The 17,338-nt window shown below is 43.9% G+C and overlaps 2 protein-coding genes across 8 annotated transcripts in view; one reads left to right on the top strand and one right to left on the bottom strand.

The window, feature by feature from the left end:
• unc5a (unc-5 netrin receptor A) overlaps positions 1 to 3,331 on the top strand; it is a 122,179-nt gene extending 118,848 nt beyond the window's left edge. For all 4 annotated transcript variants that reach the window (XM_070962375.1, XM_070962376.1, XM_070962378.1 and 1 more), the window contains 3 exons: positions 305 to 469; positions 628 to 806; positions 2,877 to 3,331. In XM_070962375.1, the coding sequence (XP_070818476.1) occupies positions 305 to 469; positions 628 to 806; positions 2,877 to 3,042 (510 nt within the window). In that variant the 3' untranslated portion in view covers positions 3,043 to 3,331. The remainder of the gene's footprint in view (positions 1 to 304; positions 470 to 627; positions 807 to 2,876) is intronic.
• Positions 3,332 to 7,720: 4,389 nt separating this feature from the next.
• The window catches only part of pdlim7 (PDZ and LIM domain 7), a 33,031-nt gene continuing 23,413 nt past the window's right edge, over positions 7,721 to 17,338 (bottom strand). For 3 of the 4 annotated variants that reach the window (XM_070962382.1, XM_070962381.1, XM_070962380.1), the window contains exons 6-11: positions 13,864 to 13,916; positions 13,352 to 13,595; positions 12,683 to 12,863; positions 12,350 to 12,470; positions 9,169 to 9,284; positions 8,643 to 8,846 (exon numbers count right to left, since the gene is read on the bottom strand). In XM_070962382.1, coding sequence (XP_070818483.1) covers positions 8,760 to 8,846; positions 9,169 to 9,284; positions 12,350 to 12,470; positions 12,683 to 12,863; positions 13,352 to 13,595; positions 13,864 to 13,916 — 802 coding nt within the window. In that variant the 3' untranslated portion in view covers positions 8,643 to 8,759. Of the gene's footprint in view, positions 8,847 to 9,168; positions 9,285 to 12,349; positions 12,471 to 12,682; positions 12,864 to 13,351; positions 13,596 to 13,863; positions 13,917 to 17,338 lie in introns of all 4 variants that reach the window. The other variant, XM_070962379.1, reaches the window with a different exon arrangement.

Raw genomic sequence — 17,338 nt, 5'->3', positions numbered from 1 at the left:
ATCTCTTAAAATATGAAGTCTGGTGCTTCTATAATCAACTCAGACAGACAGACAGGCTGTTAACTCTCCTGAAAGATTCTCTTTGTCACATTATCCCCCTTTAACTTACCTGAATGTTGTCAGTCTGCCGCCTTGTATATATTTAGCTGCGCTCGCCTAACGATGACAGCCTATGTCAGTGTAATTAATGATGATCTCAGTGTATTCTAGGCAGGAGGTCCTGTTATGGCGTCTTTCAGACATGCGGTACTGACTGAGCCTCTGCGCTGCCGCTTGTGCGTGCTGCATGTTTTTTCTTCTGCAGGAGATCCCGTTCTACCACATCTGGAACGGTTCCCAGCGGTACCTGCACTGCACGTTCACTCTGGAGCGGCTCAGCCTCAGCACCTGTGAGCTCACCTGCCAGCTGTGCGTGTGGCAGGTGGAGGGGGAGGGACAGAGCTTTAGCCTCGACTTTAACATCGCCAAGGTAACGCTCATCAGAACTACTCGCTCTTAGGCAGCAAGTGATTACTATTATTCAGCATTTTAAGTAGCCATAGCCATAGAGGAATTGTTTTTAATGCAATGCGAAGAAAAGGGTTTGTTTTCTTCTGACATGTGCTTTGTGGCCATCATCCCCACCAGGACACCCGAGCCGTGGACACTGAGTTTCTGCTAATGGACAGTAACGCCACAGCTCTGGCAGGGCCCAGCGCCTTTCAGATCCCGTACCTCATCAGGCAGAAGATCTGCAGCAGCCTGGACGCCCCTTGTCCCAATGGAGCCGACTGGAGAATGCTAGCACAAAGACTTAAGCTTGAGAGGTAAATACTGCCTGCATCATGCCATCATGCCTAATCTGATCACTGGAACAGGCAGCTGTTGAATAATGTTCTCAAGAAATGCAGCAGAGCCTCATTTCTCCAAAGCCCTTTAGAACAGAAGCTGCACAGCAGTACATGTAGCACACTTGAATGCAGCTTGTTTAAAATAATGAACATGCAATCACGCTGATTGTGAAGGCTCACGCTAATGTAGAGGTTAGCATGCAACTATGAAATTGTAGTCGTACAATCAGTGTGAAGTGCACCACCACAGTTGAGTGTTTTTCCTAAAGTTTAGGTAAACAAGGTTCTGCCTTAGCAAACTAATCCCTTATTTGACACAGCTAACGTTATAGGATTAATGTGGACTTGATGGATACAGCTATCACTTCTTAGAGAAAACACATCCCCCTTCTTCATTTTTTTTCCTCAGGAACAGGTAAGCAGCTTAAAGTCTGCACCTGAACTTGGAGCTGCTACATTCCGCTTAACAGTTGTAATTGGAAAGGCAGGAAGCTAGCTGCCCATCAGCGGTAACAAAAAAAAAAAAAAGACAGAGTAGGTTTGGATCTGTGCCGAGCTCAGCCTGTTACTGTACTTTATCACAGGAGCACCTGTAACAGAAAGGAGCCAGCCATCGATCCCTTATCCTCCAATTTAATTTCTACCTCGTAATGAAATCAAATAGGTACACTTAATTTGTCCAATCAACTTTATTTACCCCAATTAATCACAAATTGAATTGATGTACCGCAGGTTTAACTAGCAATGTTTTGCTCAACATAATCAATTCTCATTTAGGCCTTAGGAAGGAACAACCGCTCTGTTGTTTGATCTGTCCTTAACAACATGTTTTCCTGAAAAGGCTGCGGCTTCTTGGCATTCTCTCATGCTGTTATTTCGGTGTTTGTTTCTGTGTGTGTAAAGTGTTCAGACTGAGCAGAACGGGACCAATCAATAAAACTTAAAATGCCAAGAACCTTTTATTTGATCTTTCTCTCCTAAGACTGTGCAAACGGCTGTGTCTGAGCCATACAAGATAAGCTCGTGTTTCACACGGCGAGGTGAATAAGCAGGACTGACACGTCGGACGCTAAGCTCTGTCTTCTTTATCTGAATAATGACACAAAGGTTTGTTCCCAGACAATTTTTTTGACCACCACTCCGCTTTGTTGTGCTCTCCTGACGCGGGGGGAAGGCTGCGTGCGCTATAAAATCCAATTGACTGAAAGTAGAAGAGTGACACTGTGTTCTCAGTGCTCTGCCAGAGCAACCGTGTCTCCCACCAACACAGAAGGCTTCACTAGATAAACAGAAGATATGAGGAAGTAATGGACTCTGTCTGACCTTTCTCAAGGTGAAAAAGACCTCCCGTCTCACCCCCTCCTCCTCAGCAAAAAAACACCCACACGACACCCCCCCATGCAAAGAGTTGACGCTGTTCTCTTTTCTTAATGTCGTGTGTGCTCTACATAACAGTTAAGGCCCCAGACATTTGGAGAACAGAAAAAGACCATTAAACCAAACAAGCATCTTCGGGTGCTGCTGGGATCAGGGTCCCACTCAACATCAAATATACAGCTGGCTGGGGCCACTGCTTTGTTGTCATTGATTGGGTTTGATCGTAAAGGTTCTGCTCCCAAAATGGAAAAGGTCACTTCCGACTTAACAGAGAAAAGTCTGTATAGGATTTACTGTATGGGGATTTTGGGCCAATTTCAACATCAAATAAAGGGGAATGAGGCTTATGCTTTTAAGCTTCAAATGAAAATTGCCACTGATCTTGTATTTGATGGAAGTTTCAACAGCTACACTGTGTTCTAACACCTTTTATCATTTTGTTGCTCAGCGCTCCAACACAGCATATGTGAATGTAGCAATAAAATACAATAAAAGCTGACATTGACAGAGTCAGAAGAAGCAGTAGCTACATAAAATACCGGCTGAAAAGCTTTTCCTCAGACTCCGTTGGTGTGCAGCAAATGAGAGACTGTTTTGATATGTGTGCGTGGCTTGATTTCATAAAAACGTCTCGTCCTCACTGTTATTTTTGTGCTCCCCTCTCTGCAGACACATGAGTTTCTTTGCATCCAAAGCAAGCCCAACCTCTGTGATCCTGGACCTGTGGGAGGCACAACATTTCCACAGCGGCAACATCAACCAGCTGGCCACGGTCATGGCCGACATTGGCAAACAGGAAGCCATGATATTCCTGGTCTCTGATGGCGAGTGCTAACCTAGAAAAGGGGAAGAGACTGGTGCAGAGGAAAAGTACAGAACACACAAACACAAACAACAACAAAAAAAACAACAGTAACTGCAGCTGGAATCGAAGAGCAGAGCTGTCCCAATGTCCCTCTTCTTCACTTCAGACGATAGTAAAGAGTTTATGTTGGAGTGAGTCCCTAGTTCCCACCAAACAGAGTAAAAATCTTTAAACAGACCAAATGAGGGAAAAGGAAGCGTCTGGGTGTTTGGGGAAATGTATCCAGGAACTCAGTAAAACAAAAAGAAAAAAAACAAAACCCTTTATTTTCCATCAAAGATTGAAGTTAAATTGGTCCACACCATGGTTCTACTTTAAAGATAACATTAAATTAACTTCATGCCTTTTATATAAATAGCCCACTTAAGGCGAGTAAGGAGCAATATGCAAACGTAATGCTATTACAAATGGCCACTATTGCAAATTCACTGAATCATTTCTGAACCTAGAAAACTGTATGAAATAAAAAGGGATGTGACAAAAGGTGCCGGTCCTTTCAGGTTCAAGAGAACAGGCCACATATGCAACTGGCAGGTTTGCTACATGACATCATCTCAGACACTGAGCACATTTTCAACAAGGTCACCAGGGTCTGCGAGCGTCCCCTCCCAGCCAACCCCAAGCCCAGTCCCACTCTGCAGATGTGCGTCTCATACGTGTCGTTATCTCTTTCTTAACACATACACACACACACACACACACACACACACACACACACACACACACACACACACACCCACATAGACGGCTTGTAGCACATCCTGGACTTGCAGGTTTAAAATAGATTGTATGTCAGAGGCCCAAAACCCCATCTCATCTTGTTTGTGTGTGTGTTTTTTTTTTTTTTTTTTTAAGTCCAGCCGGTATCACTACTGTGAATGTAACATCTTGACATCTTGATTCTGTAAGACGCTTCGCAGCTTTCCTGCTTCTAAATCAATATATGTGGGGTTTGGACGCTTTGAACTTTTTTCGAGGGAGGAGTGAGTAATATCTTCACTAAAGTCATACTTCAGAAGCCATCTCTATGGAAAGCCTGTGATTCTGAACCGTCCATTTTCTTACCCCAAGCTTTCATTGTGGCGTTTTTCTGTTACGAGTTCCACAGCTAATGAAGGAGCCATAGGGCCGAAAGGCATCCCAGCTGCATATATGTGAACACTGAATGTTATCGATGCTCATTTCTAAAACGACATTTTCCTCCTGATTACATGGATTCTGTAGCAGAGAGGATGTTTACCATAAAAGCATGGCCAAGAGGGTTATTATCCCGTATGAATAATGCAGAGCACTTTCCCACACAAGATCTGACAACAAATTCTTCAAAATCTTTACCAGGTTACTCACACCAAAGGGTAGCTGTGCAGCTTTGTTTTTATAATTCATAAAGCAATGTTGGTGGGAATTCTATATTTGCTGTGTGGCAAACAGTATTTCCACATCAGAGAAACGCCTGTCTCTCACAGAACCAGTGGCTTATACATAATGTCACGCCTCTGCTCACAAAAGATGCTTTGAAAGGGGTTTTTTTTTTGTCTTTCTTTTTCTAGCCAGAGTGGCAGAAATGACCCAGCAGACTCATGCAACAAATCAGAAACTGCAACTACGCACTCATATTTTGCTACTTTGCATTAATTTACACTGTTTCTTATTAGTAGTAATGGATGTGTCTGGTCAGGCAACAAGAAATACACACAGTATCTCTAAAGTCCAGTGGTCCAGTAATTATTCTTTGACAGTGTGTGAGCAAACTAGCCATAGTCCTCTCTCCGTCTGCCTCAGGGTTGCATGTGAAGTCATCTGTTAAAGTTGTAAAGAGAGCCCCTTCCCATTGAGTCCCTTCTTATTCAAGCAGTCAGCACATCCCATCCAACCAGCTCCTGTGGCTTCGACCTTTAACACCACCTGGAGCCTCTTTTATGATTGTCAGATATTTGGAATGTACATTTATGTTTCCTCGTTGTGGGGGGGAAAGCGCATCTTTCCTCCGTTTCTACTTTTCCTTTTTTAAGTCCTAGAAGTTCCGTTGTGTTTGTGTGGCATCTCAGCACCCGTTAGCTCTTTCCCATCCTACGAAACACGCCTCCTCTTGACCAACACGTTTTTACAAAACCCCTGTGCTATTTGACGTAGAGATGCCATGAAATCAAATTTGACCTTTGTTTTATTCCCTTTATGAAACCCTTGGATCGAGACCCTTTTCGGCGATATCACCTTAAAGAAATCGTTTCACGTCGAAATGGATCACCGTCACGTAATATGTAAATACTTTTTCTATACCAGCCGTGTGCTGTCACTTTGCATACTGTATATCAGCAGAATTGGTAACCAAAGTTTTCTGAGTATCATTTGAGGCCACTACATCCTCATGTTGTATCCATTCAATATTGTTTCGCCGTTGTTTTACTTGCAGCTAGTATAGAATAAGTCAGAGTCGCTGTCTCTTCTAAACTGCAAATCACCTCTTTATCTCATTTGTTCGCTTTCGTCTCTGAGGCAAGTTAATGCTGTTTGTTCAAGCAGTGATATGTGTCAGTTTATTTTACCACTTTGTAAAGAAATGTAAATTATATTTTAATATGAAGCCAAAAAAAGACACTTAACTGGCGCAGCATTTGTCAAGTCTAAACCGTGACGTGTTTGCCTATATACTGTTCTTTGGCGATCTAGCAGTGAAGACTTTTTGCAGTGTTAAGGGTTTAGAGACCGTTTTACAGGAAGTTTCTATACATATTTTGTTCGTCCTTACTCTGCATATGTCTACCTGATGATTTCTCTAACTGTAAGCATTTAAACACAAGGTGGAAGTAGCCACTAACGCTCAGTAAATCACCACACTGGGACTGCGCAGAGGCTGATTGAGGACGTCGGTTCTCGGACACTGACGAGCCAGTGTTGACGCAGCATGTTTCGATGAGCCATGGCAGTTGTACAGTCAGACTGTGTGTGAAACTCTATCACCCCTGTCATTGTCTTGGATGTGTTGTCTAAGCACATTTCAGTAATGTAATTCACCAGCCGCCAGGATGTTCAGCATCTATCTTCACATCTTACTTGTCCAACAAATCTAGCAAATCTGCAATTACTGTGTGTCTGTGTGTGTGATGAGTTCAGTTCCCTTCATGATGAGATCTGGGCCTGATAGTTGTGTGCAAGACTCGTGTCAGTGACATCAACGCTTTGTTCAAGGGTTTAAGTTTACCCCCTGAGTTATGGGGGGCAAACGGCTACATCTCACAGCTGTACTTTTTGTGTTACTCATTACTATTCAGTGTCAAGGACATGTGTGTGTGTGTGTTTGTGTGTGTGCGCGCGGGAGAGCGAGAGACCGGGTGTGTGCATAATTCCCTGTCACTCTGACTGACCTGTTTTCTTTTTGAACTAATAGACTTCTGTACTTGTGAATGGTTTTTCTATTTAGTTCCTTGATTCAATGTTCCTTGCCTTTCTGCAAGTCAAAAATGCTGTATTTATTACATGCCACAGCGCTTATGCAATTGTATAATCCTTTTTTTGTTTCCCTTTTTTTTTTTTTTTTTTTAACCTTTTGTGTTCCTTATCGTCAATGTAAATTGTTGTCAAAACTTTTTGTGGCAATGGAAAAACTTCTGCTAAGGGAGATTTTCTGTACTTTTTTGGACAATGATATGGATTTGTGGGTAGAATTTTGGAAATTCGTTTCTAAGTGCTTTCAAGTATTTACTTGGCCTTATGTATATATATATCTATGACATTTCAGAAAGGTATGTATAGTAATTCAACCTGAAATTGTTGTAAATAAATTATATATTGTTAAATCAAGGACTGGATCTTTTTTACTTAATAATTAACATTTTAAAGAACTATACATGTGATAAATGTTACAGGTTAAGCTTCAAACACTTCACTCTGACTATAAACTGGAAAATATTTTTAATCAGGCTAACATAATTAGCATAAGGGTTGGTTAAAATTAGTATTTTCTCTTCAGTTACACTGTATTGTAGACAGTTGTATTGCAATGTATCCAGTATGGTGATACCATTGTTACTGTGAGCAACATGCAGTATCTTATCATGAGTTAAACAACAGTTTTGACAAAGTTCCAGTGTGTAACTCCCAGCAAAACGAGTGATGTTTGTTTTTCCATTATTTACTATAGCTGGTGAGTATTTCATGTAAACTCATGAACCTTTGGACAAAGTGGGGTCTGAAGAACATGTTCGGTTTGATGAATGATGGATGCCTGAGATTTTCCAACTGAAACCATGCTAACCAATTAATTTTGTTTTCCAGGGTTAAAATATTAATGTTTTGATGTGAGGGAGTTATTTTTGACACATTACCTGCAGCACATTACTGACTGAGCAGGATCTACCTTGTGCTAATAATCTTTGTGTATTACTCTCCTAACGTGAGGGTTGATAAAGTTGATTTTTTTTTTTTTTTTTTCTTCTACAGCTGGGACACTGTAGGGATGCACTGGGGTTTTCTGTTTGTGTGAAGCTTCATTTTTAGCTCTTATTGTCCTCCAAACAAAGCATTAGAAAGGTCCGTTGTTAGGGAGCAGGTGGTGGTGAGAGCAAAGGCAGTGCAAACATCAGCCAATGGAGAATCTTACAGATGGGTTCACCTCAGATACACTTCAGCCCAGTCATCAGTCCTAACATGTGGCATCACTGATTAATTTTATTTGAAACATCCAGCAGCTACAAAAACAACACTTACAGGCCCATTCTGAAGCAATATAAATACATATTAAACCATGGCTGGAAAGTACTCGAAGGAACACTCGCAACATTGTTTGAGCATGACGGACAAAAATCACCCTTTGAGGTTTTTTTCTTACATTAAAATGTCTGATAAATGATACTGTCAACGCTTTGACAAATCCCCTCATCTCAGGAGTGTGAAAGATTTTAAAACTATAACGCCACTTTCTCTGTCACCCACATCTGGGACTATTAAAATTGGACCAATTACAGATTATTACATGACTCAAAATTACAGTTATTAACCACAGTGTGTGCTCTGATTTGCTAAAGTGAAAAGTAAAGCGGTTAGTGCTTCTGTGGAGAGGTGCAGGGGTCCAGTCAGGCAGAAATGGAACACCCCTTTTTTCTGCTCGACTGGACCCCCATTACTTTAATAGGCACTGCAGGAAGAGTTGGTGAGTGGGTCGGGGTCCTGAATGGGGCCACCACTTCTCTACACTTAGTGCAGAGGCAGTGGCAGATCAGTACAGTACATGTGGGATTATTAGAGGCTAAGTGACTCCTCCAACTCAGAAGATACTGACTTGATCTATCTTCAGACTGAACAAGGAGGAGATTAGTAGAGCCATGAAGGTTTTTCACTAACAGTTACGATTAAATCTAGATGAGCTGCATTTTCACCGTCCAATCTGAAAATGACTTCAAAGTAAACAAGTTAGTGATGGCATGAAATAATTCCTTGACTACTTCCAGTTATACAACACAGCATTTGGTATTACAGGCAGTAACATTTGAACTGTCCTAACAGCACAGTGGACTAACAGTGCATGACGCTAACATTAAGCCTCAAATACAGGAAACAAAGTCTGCAGGATAGGAAAAGACAGAGTTTTAACTAGGTGTGTGGTTGGAGAGATGCAGAGTGTGCTGCAGGGCGGTAAAGAGGAGGGAGAGGAGCGCTCCTTCCTCTGAAGATGAAGCTCGCTCGCTCGCTCACACAGGAGCAAAGGCATGGCCTTTGCACAGGGGCTTATCCTTCTTCGAGTAGAACGTCTTCCCCTCCAGGTTGATTTGGCAGAGCTTTAAAGATGAAAGGAGAGAGACAGGCAGAGACAGACAGATTGGGGAAACCAGGGCAGAGTAGATATCAGACCATAACATTGCCAATGTGAATTTACACAGTTACTACTGGCCAGAGCCTGCACAGATTATTTACTTGACTGCATTTACTTTCAGTTTTCTTCACAGTGTGAAAAAGGAGACGGAGAGAGTGATTGACTGCAGGTGACAGGAGGGAGAAGCTCGAGGTCCAAAGATGGAGGCAGATTTTTCAGGTGGCATTGTGAGATGGGATGGGGCAAAGAGAGCCCCGCAGGGAGCCATATCAATCAAAATGACTTACAGCACAGACGAAGCACGTATCATGCCAGCTGTAGCCCAAGGCCTCCAGAAACCGATCCCCGGCATCAATCTTAAAGTCACAGCCATGGCATTTGGTGCCGAACATCTTCTCATAGTCTGCAGAGAGAAAGCGGATGGGAGGAGTGGTGGTGAGCAGCAGCGATATGTGAGATAACCATCGGAATAACATAACAAAATAAATTCAAAAGAGCTTTTATCATCCCCCAGATCAGGTCAAGCATCCTCCATGGCTTCCACAATCACCATAGGTAAACATCACTTAACCTTTATAGGATGTTCTGGAGCACAGAGTGTGAAATAGGTTTCCACCTCTTTCATCTTTTTAAGAACTGGAGGCTTTTCCTCTTGAAGAGGAGTAATCACACACACACACACACACACACACACACACACACACACACACACACACACACACACACACACACACACACACACACACACACACACACACACACACACACACACACACACACACACACACACACACACACACACACACACACTCTTAAGGACCTGAATGACGGCAATAAAAATGGATAAAGCTGTTTTGAAGCCAAGTGTTGGCTCCTCTCCTCATTGGGCATTTGATACTTTGCCGTTTGCGTTATTTTGTCCACCCACTGTACATTAGTGCCTTTCCAGAGTGTGAGGGAGGGATTAGGATGAGGGGAAATTTCTCCAGATACTTAACTGGATTTTGAAAGTCTCTTTCATCACAGGGACTCTGGGGAAAGTGTCAGGTTATAATGCCGCTTCTCAAGAGCGAGTGGGTGAGAGCTGCAGAATCCCTGAAAGATGCTGAGGCAGCACAATGTTTATCAGAGCTAAAGGCATTATTCAGAGTATGAGTACTCAGGTTCTGGCTTCGCCTCTGATAAAGCAGTGATCCACGTCAGAGCCTCAGCGGTAAGAGAGAAACACAGCGCCCTGCTAAATCATTTACAGCATAATAGAAGAGCACACACCATTCATAAAGTCCAATAGAGAATTGTATGAAGTAAACTGGAGCTAAATAGATTACAGCAGATGAAAACATCACACTTTATGATTGACTGTGGTGCGTGGCAGAAGATTCATGATGTCAGCCCGTGCCAAACCCCACAGCAATAATACAACAATGGGATGTAGTACAAATAGCTTGATCAAAACATATGGAAATGATTCAAGCATAACTGGAGAGGGGATGCTGTGAGACATTTTTTTTTTTCCAAGAGAAACAACTTCATCATGAAATGCGCTCGGCATTTCTCTGGTTTTGCACCGCAGCCTCTGTTCTGATCCCTGAACAGCACCGCGCTTAGCTACGGCATCCATTTAAAGTAAGAAGATTTGACATCTTCCATCACGTAAGCTCGATCATGATGTCAGTGCCCCCTCCGTTCGTGGGGCCCGGCGCAGATTTACGATAAACATGAAAGGCTTGATCCCTGCTTAAAGTTACAGGGGTCTTACATGAGTTGAGATGTTCTCGGTTGGCACTGGAACTAATCAATCTGCACACTCGCTGAGGATTTTCAGCATGCTTTTCCTTTAGCTACTGTTTCATATTTTCTGCTAAGGCACGATCTTTAAACACCGCCTGCCTTTACTTCAGGTTCAGACTTACATTCTCTTTTAAAACGGTGTGTGTGTGTGTGTGTGTGTGTGTGTGTGTGTGTGTGTGTGTGTGTGTGTGTGTGTGTGTGTGTGTCACTGTCTGTTCAAGAGGCTACTGCTGCTGCTAGAAACCACATTCATATGATGTTTCTTTTTGTTTCCAGCAGATGATTTCTCACCATGGAGATGCCTTCATCTCTTTTATGAAGCCTCAATAATGTGAGGCTGCAAAGTTGTATTATCAAGTATGAATGAAAGACAGGCAGTCCTCCAGTGAAAGGACAGTCAAACCAAACATTCAGAGAGCGTATTTAACAATATTCACCAGTTACAATATCCTGATGTTTTAACATCTTTGTTATTAAGAAGAAATCCCTTTATTAGTCACATTTTACACACAACATGCTAAGTTAGGAGGGGAAACTGCGCACGCCATGCATATGTGAAATTTATTCTCTGCCTTTAACCCATCCTTGGACCGTCCTTCCTCCGCAGCGGACCAGGAGCGGTGGGCTGCCAGCTGACTGGCGCCCGGGGACCAGTTCCTGTTGTCACCACTGGTCAGGTGGTGATCTTCTTGCATGTTTTTAGTGGGGGTACATTTTATGGAGGATACATGGGGAGAACATGCAAACTCCACACCTCGAGCAGCAGGCACTGAAGGCATGGTGAAGGACACGCCACCAGCGCCCACAGCGGGATTCGAACCGGGACATTCTAGCTGTGAGGCGACAGTGTTACCACCTGTTCCACCGTGCCACCTAATTATCCTAATTATTATGGGTCACAGTTACTGTGACACATGTGATGGGAGCTTTTGATGGTTTGCAGGTGTTGAGTGTGTTTGGAAAAGACTAATGTACCATTAATAAGCATCAGATTCATGCAGATATTTATCAATTTCATTTCATTTAGAAGCACATCTTACCCCATGCTTTACACCGCAGATATTCTTACTGGTATCATTATAATGATTAGCATGACTAGTAGTAGCAGACTACTACTAAGTAGCAGACCAGGGTGAGAATAATGTATGTTTCTGTGTCAAAGTTGGAATCTAGTCCTCAATACACAACAGTGTCTAACTACTTTGGACAGTGCCAAAAAAAAAACTCGTCCTAATCCTGATGACATACTCAACTGAAAAAACAATACAAAGACAATATATTTAATGTGTGACCTCATCACTGATTTTTGTAAATATCTGCTTATTCCGAATTTGATGCAGCAACACGTTTCAAACAAGTTGGGACAGGAGCAAAAAAAGACTGCCAAAGTTGTGGAATGCTCCAAAAACACCTGTTTGGAACATTCCACAGGTAAACAGGTTCATTGGCAACAGGTGATAGTGTCACGTTTGGCTATGAAAGGGTCGTTCACAAGCAAGGATGGAGCGAGGTTCACCACTTTGTGAACACATGACTCTATAAAGGAGATTACTACATGAGCTCAGGAACACTTCATAAAACTGTTGTCATAAGCAGAGTTCATTTTGGAAATGATGGATGGTTCTATTTTGAAGTTAGGTAGAACAGTTTGCGTTGTTTACTGTAACAGCTTTTCACCTTTCTCACAGTAGGGTTCACCCTCCTCCATGTAAAAGGCTTGGTTCCTGATGGGAGTCTTGCAGGCGGCACACTTGAAACACTGAACATGGTAGGTCATCTTCAGGGCATGCATGATTTCCTGATAAAAGGGAGAAAAGGGCTGTAAATCTTTGGATTTCCAGCTTAGCTGCTATTACTGAAGTGCAGGGGAGCCTACATCCGTCTTGTACAGAGGAATCACAGAACAACTAACAGCAGCCCCCCTTTTCATGCGTTCAAATGTCTCTCCTGCTCAGACACCCTTCCTGGTTTGTGTTTTGATTTTGCTTATCTCAACAGAGCGGCTCTCACCCCTGTGATCTTCTTTTTGCACTTAGCGCAGTTTGGAGCGTATCGGTTGTCGTGGCATTGGGTGCAGTAGACAGACCCTCTCTCCTCGAAGAAGCCCCCCTCATCCAGGACCGCCTTGCACTGTGAACATGTAAACTCCTCCGGGTGCCAAGAACGTCCCAGCGCCACCAGGTATCGACCCCTGGAAAACACACACACATGCACGCTTCAACAGCACATCAGGCATTATCAAAATCTGCTACATAATTTTCTACTTAAACAGGGAAAACAAGGCCAGGTCCAATAGAAATGTCAGCTCCTTTTCTGAAATGTGAACAAAAACCGGAGGCATGCTTTCATTTCGACTAAGAACTTTCACCTTCACTTGCAGAAAAACAGCTCGCAGGAGTAACCAGAATAGGAACTAAGGTTTCTCTATTATCTGTGAAGTGTGTGAAATGAGATTTAAATTATTTCAAAGTCAGCATAACGCTTGTCTCCACTGAAAACAGGATGTCTCCAAACTGTGTTAATTATGCTGACTGCAGACATCCAGTCTGTCATCATCTATATTAACTTAAATGATGCGTCATTTCTCTAACAGTACTCTGAAAGGTGCAAACATTGAGAGCATTTTGTGCTGGCAAAATGAATTAAACTGTCACCATCGATGTGGCAGTGCCGTCTCACCTTATGATTTTGTTGCAGGCGCCACACAGCGGGGTCCTCCCGCTGTCCTCGGGTGCCTGCTGCGCTGCCTGCAGGATGGAGCTGCGGTTCTGCATAGGCGTCGGCTGGGCCGGCTGCTGGTGCTGGGTCACGACGGTGCTAGTCTTGTCTGGCCGAAAGCGGTCGGCGAAATTAGGGTCGGTGACCCACGGCGGTCGAGAGGAAGGACCTGAACTGCCGGCTGCAGCAGCTGCAGTCTTGGAGCCTGGGCCAGAAAGAAAAAAACAGGGTGATTTGTTTTGGAATTACAGCACTTAGAAAAACTTGGCTGTGACTTTGAACAATTTCGCAACAGGATGGGGACACTTTTATGGAATATACAGGTTCCCAGTAGATGCATGCCATGACAGCTTTGCATGTCACATTGCTGCTGCTGATGCTCATTTATTGACACTTAATAAGAATCTATTAGCACAACCTCGACTGGATGCTGCTGGGGTTCTTTTTACGCATCAGCAGGAGCAGAAACTCACCATCTGGTTTATCTGCTGCCTGGGCCTTGGCAGGTGAGGGAGTTGGCTCAAGGCTGTGGGGAGACAATGACTAATTAGAGAAGGTACACACAGACACACACACACACACACAGACACACACACCTCAGTAACCATGGTTACTACTCAATGACATGTCATGTTTGGATATCAGCAACCATGGCTGTCTCATTACATTGTGCCACAGATTGCCCTCCGTGTGAGTGATCATAAGCATCATCATCATTAATATTAATCTGGATCAACAGGCAGCATGGATTGCTCACCTGTTGTGGAAAGACAAACTGCTTTACTGTCGCAGATTCAGGTTAATATTAAAGAAAATGCACTTTACCAGAATTTGAATTGATTTGCGGGCCACTTTACATGATCATGCAAGCCTTTGTGAGACAAAATCGATCATGTAATTCAACTGATCAATGCTGAACAACAGACACCGTGGTGCGCATTAGGTAGAGCCGTTTCAGCTCCGTATCTGAATGATTCAAAAGCCACTGACAGCTCTAATGAGAGCAATAAGAGACCCAGGCGTCACGGAGTGATGGACGTCACTCACCGGCAAAGTTAGAGAAACTCAACGCACGTTACGCTGTCAGATTTGGATGCAGGGGAGTTCTGCTTCAAGCCTGCATGTGCAGAAGTGTTGAAATAAAGAGTTGTTTCTACATTTCAAAGTTCTGTTACCCGCAGCAAGCGTCACTATATTCAGAAAATCTTCAAACCATGACTGAGACGGAAAAACAACTTCTGAGCCAAGACAGTGAGCTCTGGAGACGTCTTATCTTGGGAAAAAATATAACACAGCCTTAGGCATCTATCGTGTTTACATCATCAACTGTGGCATCTACAATACACTAATGATAGATGATGAAATCATTTCTCATTTGCAAAGAAAAAGAGGAAAATGTGAAGTGAATTACACTCCGGCAGCCTTGCTCTATAGCATCGCCTGTATCAGGTTAAGTCTGCCTATCAATTATACTCCTTATGTAGCCAAACAAGTAAACACAAGAAGTTAGAGAGGTAGGAGAAGTTAGAGACTCACAGCTGGGAGCTATCAGGCAAGAAGAAAAAGAAAAACAGCCTGCGATTTTTCAGCATACTCCGAATAAGAAAGGACATTAAATCCCCTTGCAGTAGCGAGAAGATGGCTTGCAGGGCTGGTGACAGTGGGGAAGTTAAATCTCTCTAAATTAAAGAAAAGCAAGACCCCCCCCCCACACACCCCCTCCTTGTACCAGGAGATTTTTGGAAAGAAATCACAGCAAAACGGAGAGAAAAAGAGAGAGAGGAGGCTGGGTGAGGGGATCTCTGGCAGCCGGGTCAAACAAGGGACAGAACAATCCTGTTTCAGCCTGTTTGACATACAGACCCTGGGTCAGCCACCCTCCACCCCACACACTAGCAAGCCTGCCTTCTGGGACCCCACCTAACAACTCACAAAAAAAGACATCCTGGTAAACAGCAGCGGCCCCGGCTAAACTCCCTCGTCGTGCTGCCCTACATGACAACAGGCCAGAGGCACCGACTTCTCACACACCTTTGAGAGGTTTGTCTGGCTGCACCTCACTGTGGTGAAGGTTGTGGGTGCAAATTGGAGTACATCCTCTACAGCGGTTTATTCCCACCTAGAGCAGCCTGGATCATGTTTTCTTGACATTTTCACTGCTTTCAACATCCTCCTCCCCCATCTGCTCAGTGAGAGGCTCAGTGTGATGCAGGTGCACAATTCCTGCATCGCAGCCTGGGCAGACAGGAGGGAGTTTTTTTTATGCCTTTGACTTAGAGTTTTGGACATGCTGCACCCCATGGAGCATTTCCTTGACATTTCCTGTTTACTCTTTACACCTCAGATTTTCACCCGCTTTTTTTTTTGTTGTTGTTGTTTTTTTGGCTTCCTCTCCTGTGGGATGCATCGAACTGAGCAAAGGGGAAAGCAGACGAGTTTGTTGGCAGCTTGAGATCCGGCAGAGAAAGGAGCATATTTTGATTTTACATGGAGCAAGAAGCCACTGACATATGTCACCCTCCACAGTGTGCAGGTAGAAGTGCTGCAGCTCTGCAGAAACCTGAATGTGACAAGTGACATAATGTAGACTGCCAAAAAATTCATTATTACTTCAAACGTAGGGCAGAGCACTCGTCATTCACATATTTCTATCACAAAGTATTGGCTAATATCACCTTGTAACGAGCAATTGTGCCACATTTTTCTCCTGGCCACCTTAAAGCTGCAGTAGGTAACTTGTCCATCCATCCATTATCTATACCGCCTATCCCTTTCGGGGTTGCGGGGGGCTGGAGCCTATCCCAGCTACAATGGGCGAGAGGCGGGGTACACCCTGAGCCGGTCGCCAGCCGATTGCAGGGCCACATGCAAGGACAAACAAACATTCACACTCACACTCACACCTACGGACAATTTAGAGTCATCAATTAACCTAATGAGCATGTTTTTGGTCTGTGGGAGGAAGCCGGAGTACCCGGAGAGAACCCACGCATGCACGGGAAGACCATGCAAACTTCACACAGAAAGGCCCCGCCTGACCCGGGGATCGAACCGGCAACCTTCTTGCTGTGAGGCACGCGCACTACCTGCTGCGCCACCGTGCAGCCCGTAGGTAACTTGTATAAAAGTCATTTTTTGTCATATGTGCTAAAACTGTCCCTATGCCCAGACAGCAGTACATGAAACATGTAATCTGTGAAAAAAAAATGGCTCCATTTGTCCCACTTACTGCTCCTACTGCGATCTGCAAGAATCCACCGCGCCCGAGACAAAACAACCAATCAGAGCCAGGGGAGCGTCTGAGGGAGCGTCTGACATCTGTCAATCACTACTCACACACGCTGCGAACCGCCCCCTCCCTCCGCTCATGCTGCCAGCTGCTGCTCAGTCAAATAGCTCTGTGAGTGGCGTCAGGAGGCTAGTGAAAGTTAAGGCGGAGCAACATCCACCCGCAAAGGAGAAACTGCCCACACCCCCACTGCCAACAACAGCATATACAGCTAAGACAACAAATAACCATGAAGCTAAAATGGTGACTGTTACAGTAACACTCCACAGCGCATACGGTATGTTAGCGACTGATGTAGCGGCTGAGCAGAGTTAGCTTGTTTCCGATGCTAAGGCTAACGTTACTGGTTGTCATGGCAGCCGCGCAGATGCCACAGGGAGGAGGGGCTTGGAGGCAGGGCATGAGTGCAGCAGAGAGGGAGGGGGAGTGACGTGGAACTTGTGTTGGTTCAAATTTTCAGGCTAAGTCGGCTCTCTTCTCGACCTTACCTACTGCAGCTTTAAGGCAAAAGTACATTTGTAAGGTATTCAGGATTTTTTATTTTTTTATCTCTATTATACAAAAGTCAGAATCTTTCGTTGTACCAACTTGTTTGAAACATGCTGCTGCATCAAATTCAGAATAAGCAGATATTTACAAAAACCTGAGAAGAAGGTCAA

Source organism: Chaetodon trifascialis, chromosome 5 (assembly GCF_039877785.1).
Source record: "Chaetodon trifascialis isolate fChaTrf1 chromosome 5, fChaTrf1.hap1, whole genome shotgun sequence".
Taxonomy (NCBI): domain Eukaryota; kingdom Metazoa; phylum Chordata; class Actinopteri; order Chaetodontiformes; family Chaetodontidae; genus Chaetodon; species Chaetodon trifascialis.
Note: the sequence above shows the minus strand (reverse complement) of the source record. Positions and strands in the feature narration are given on the sequence as shown.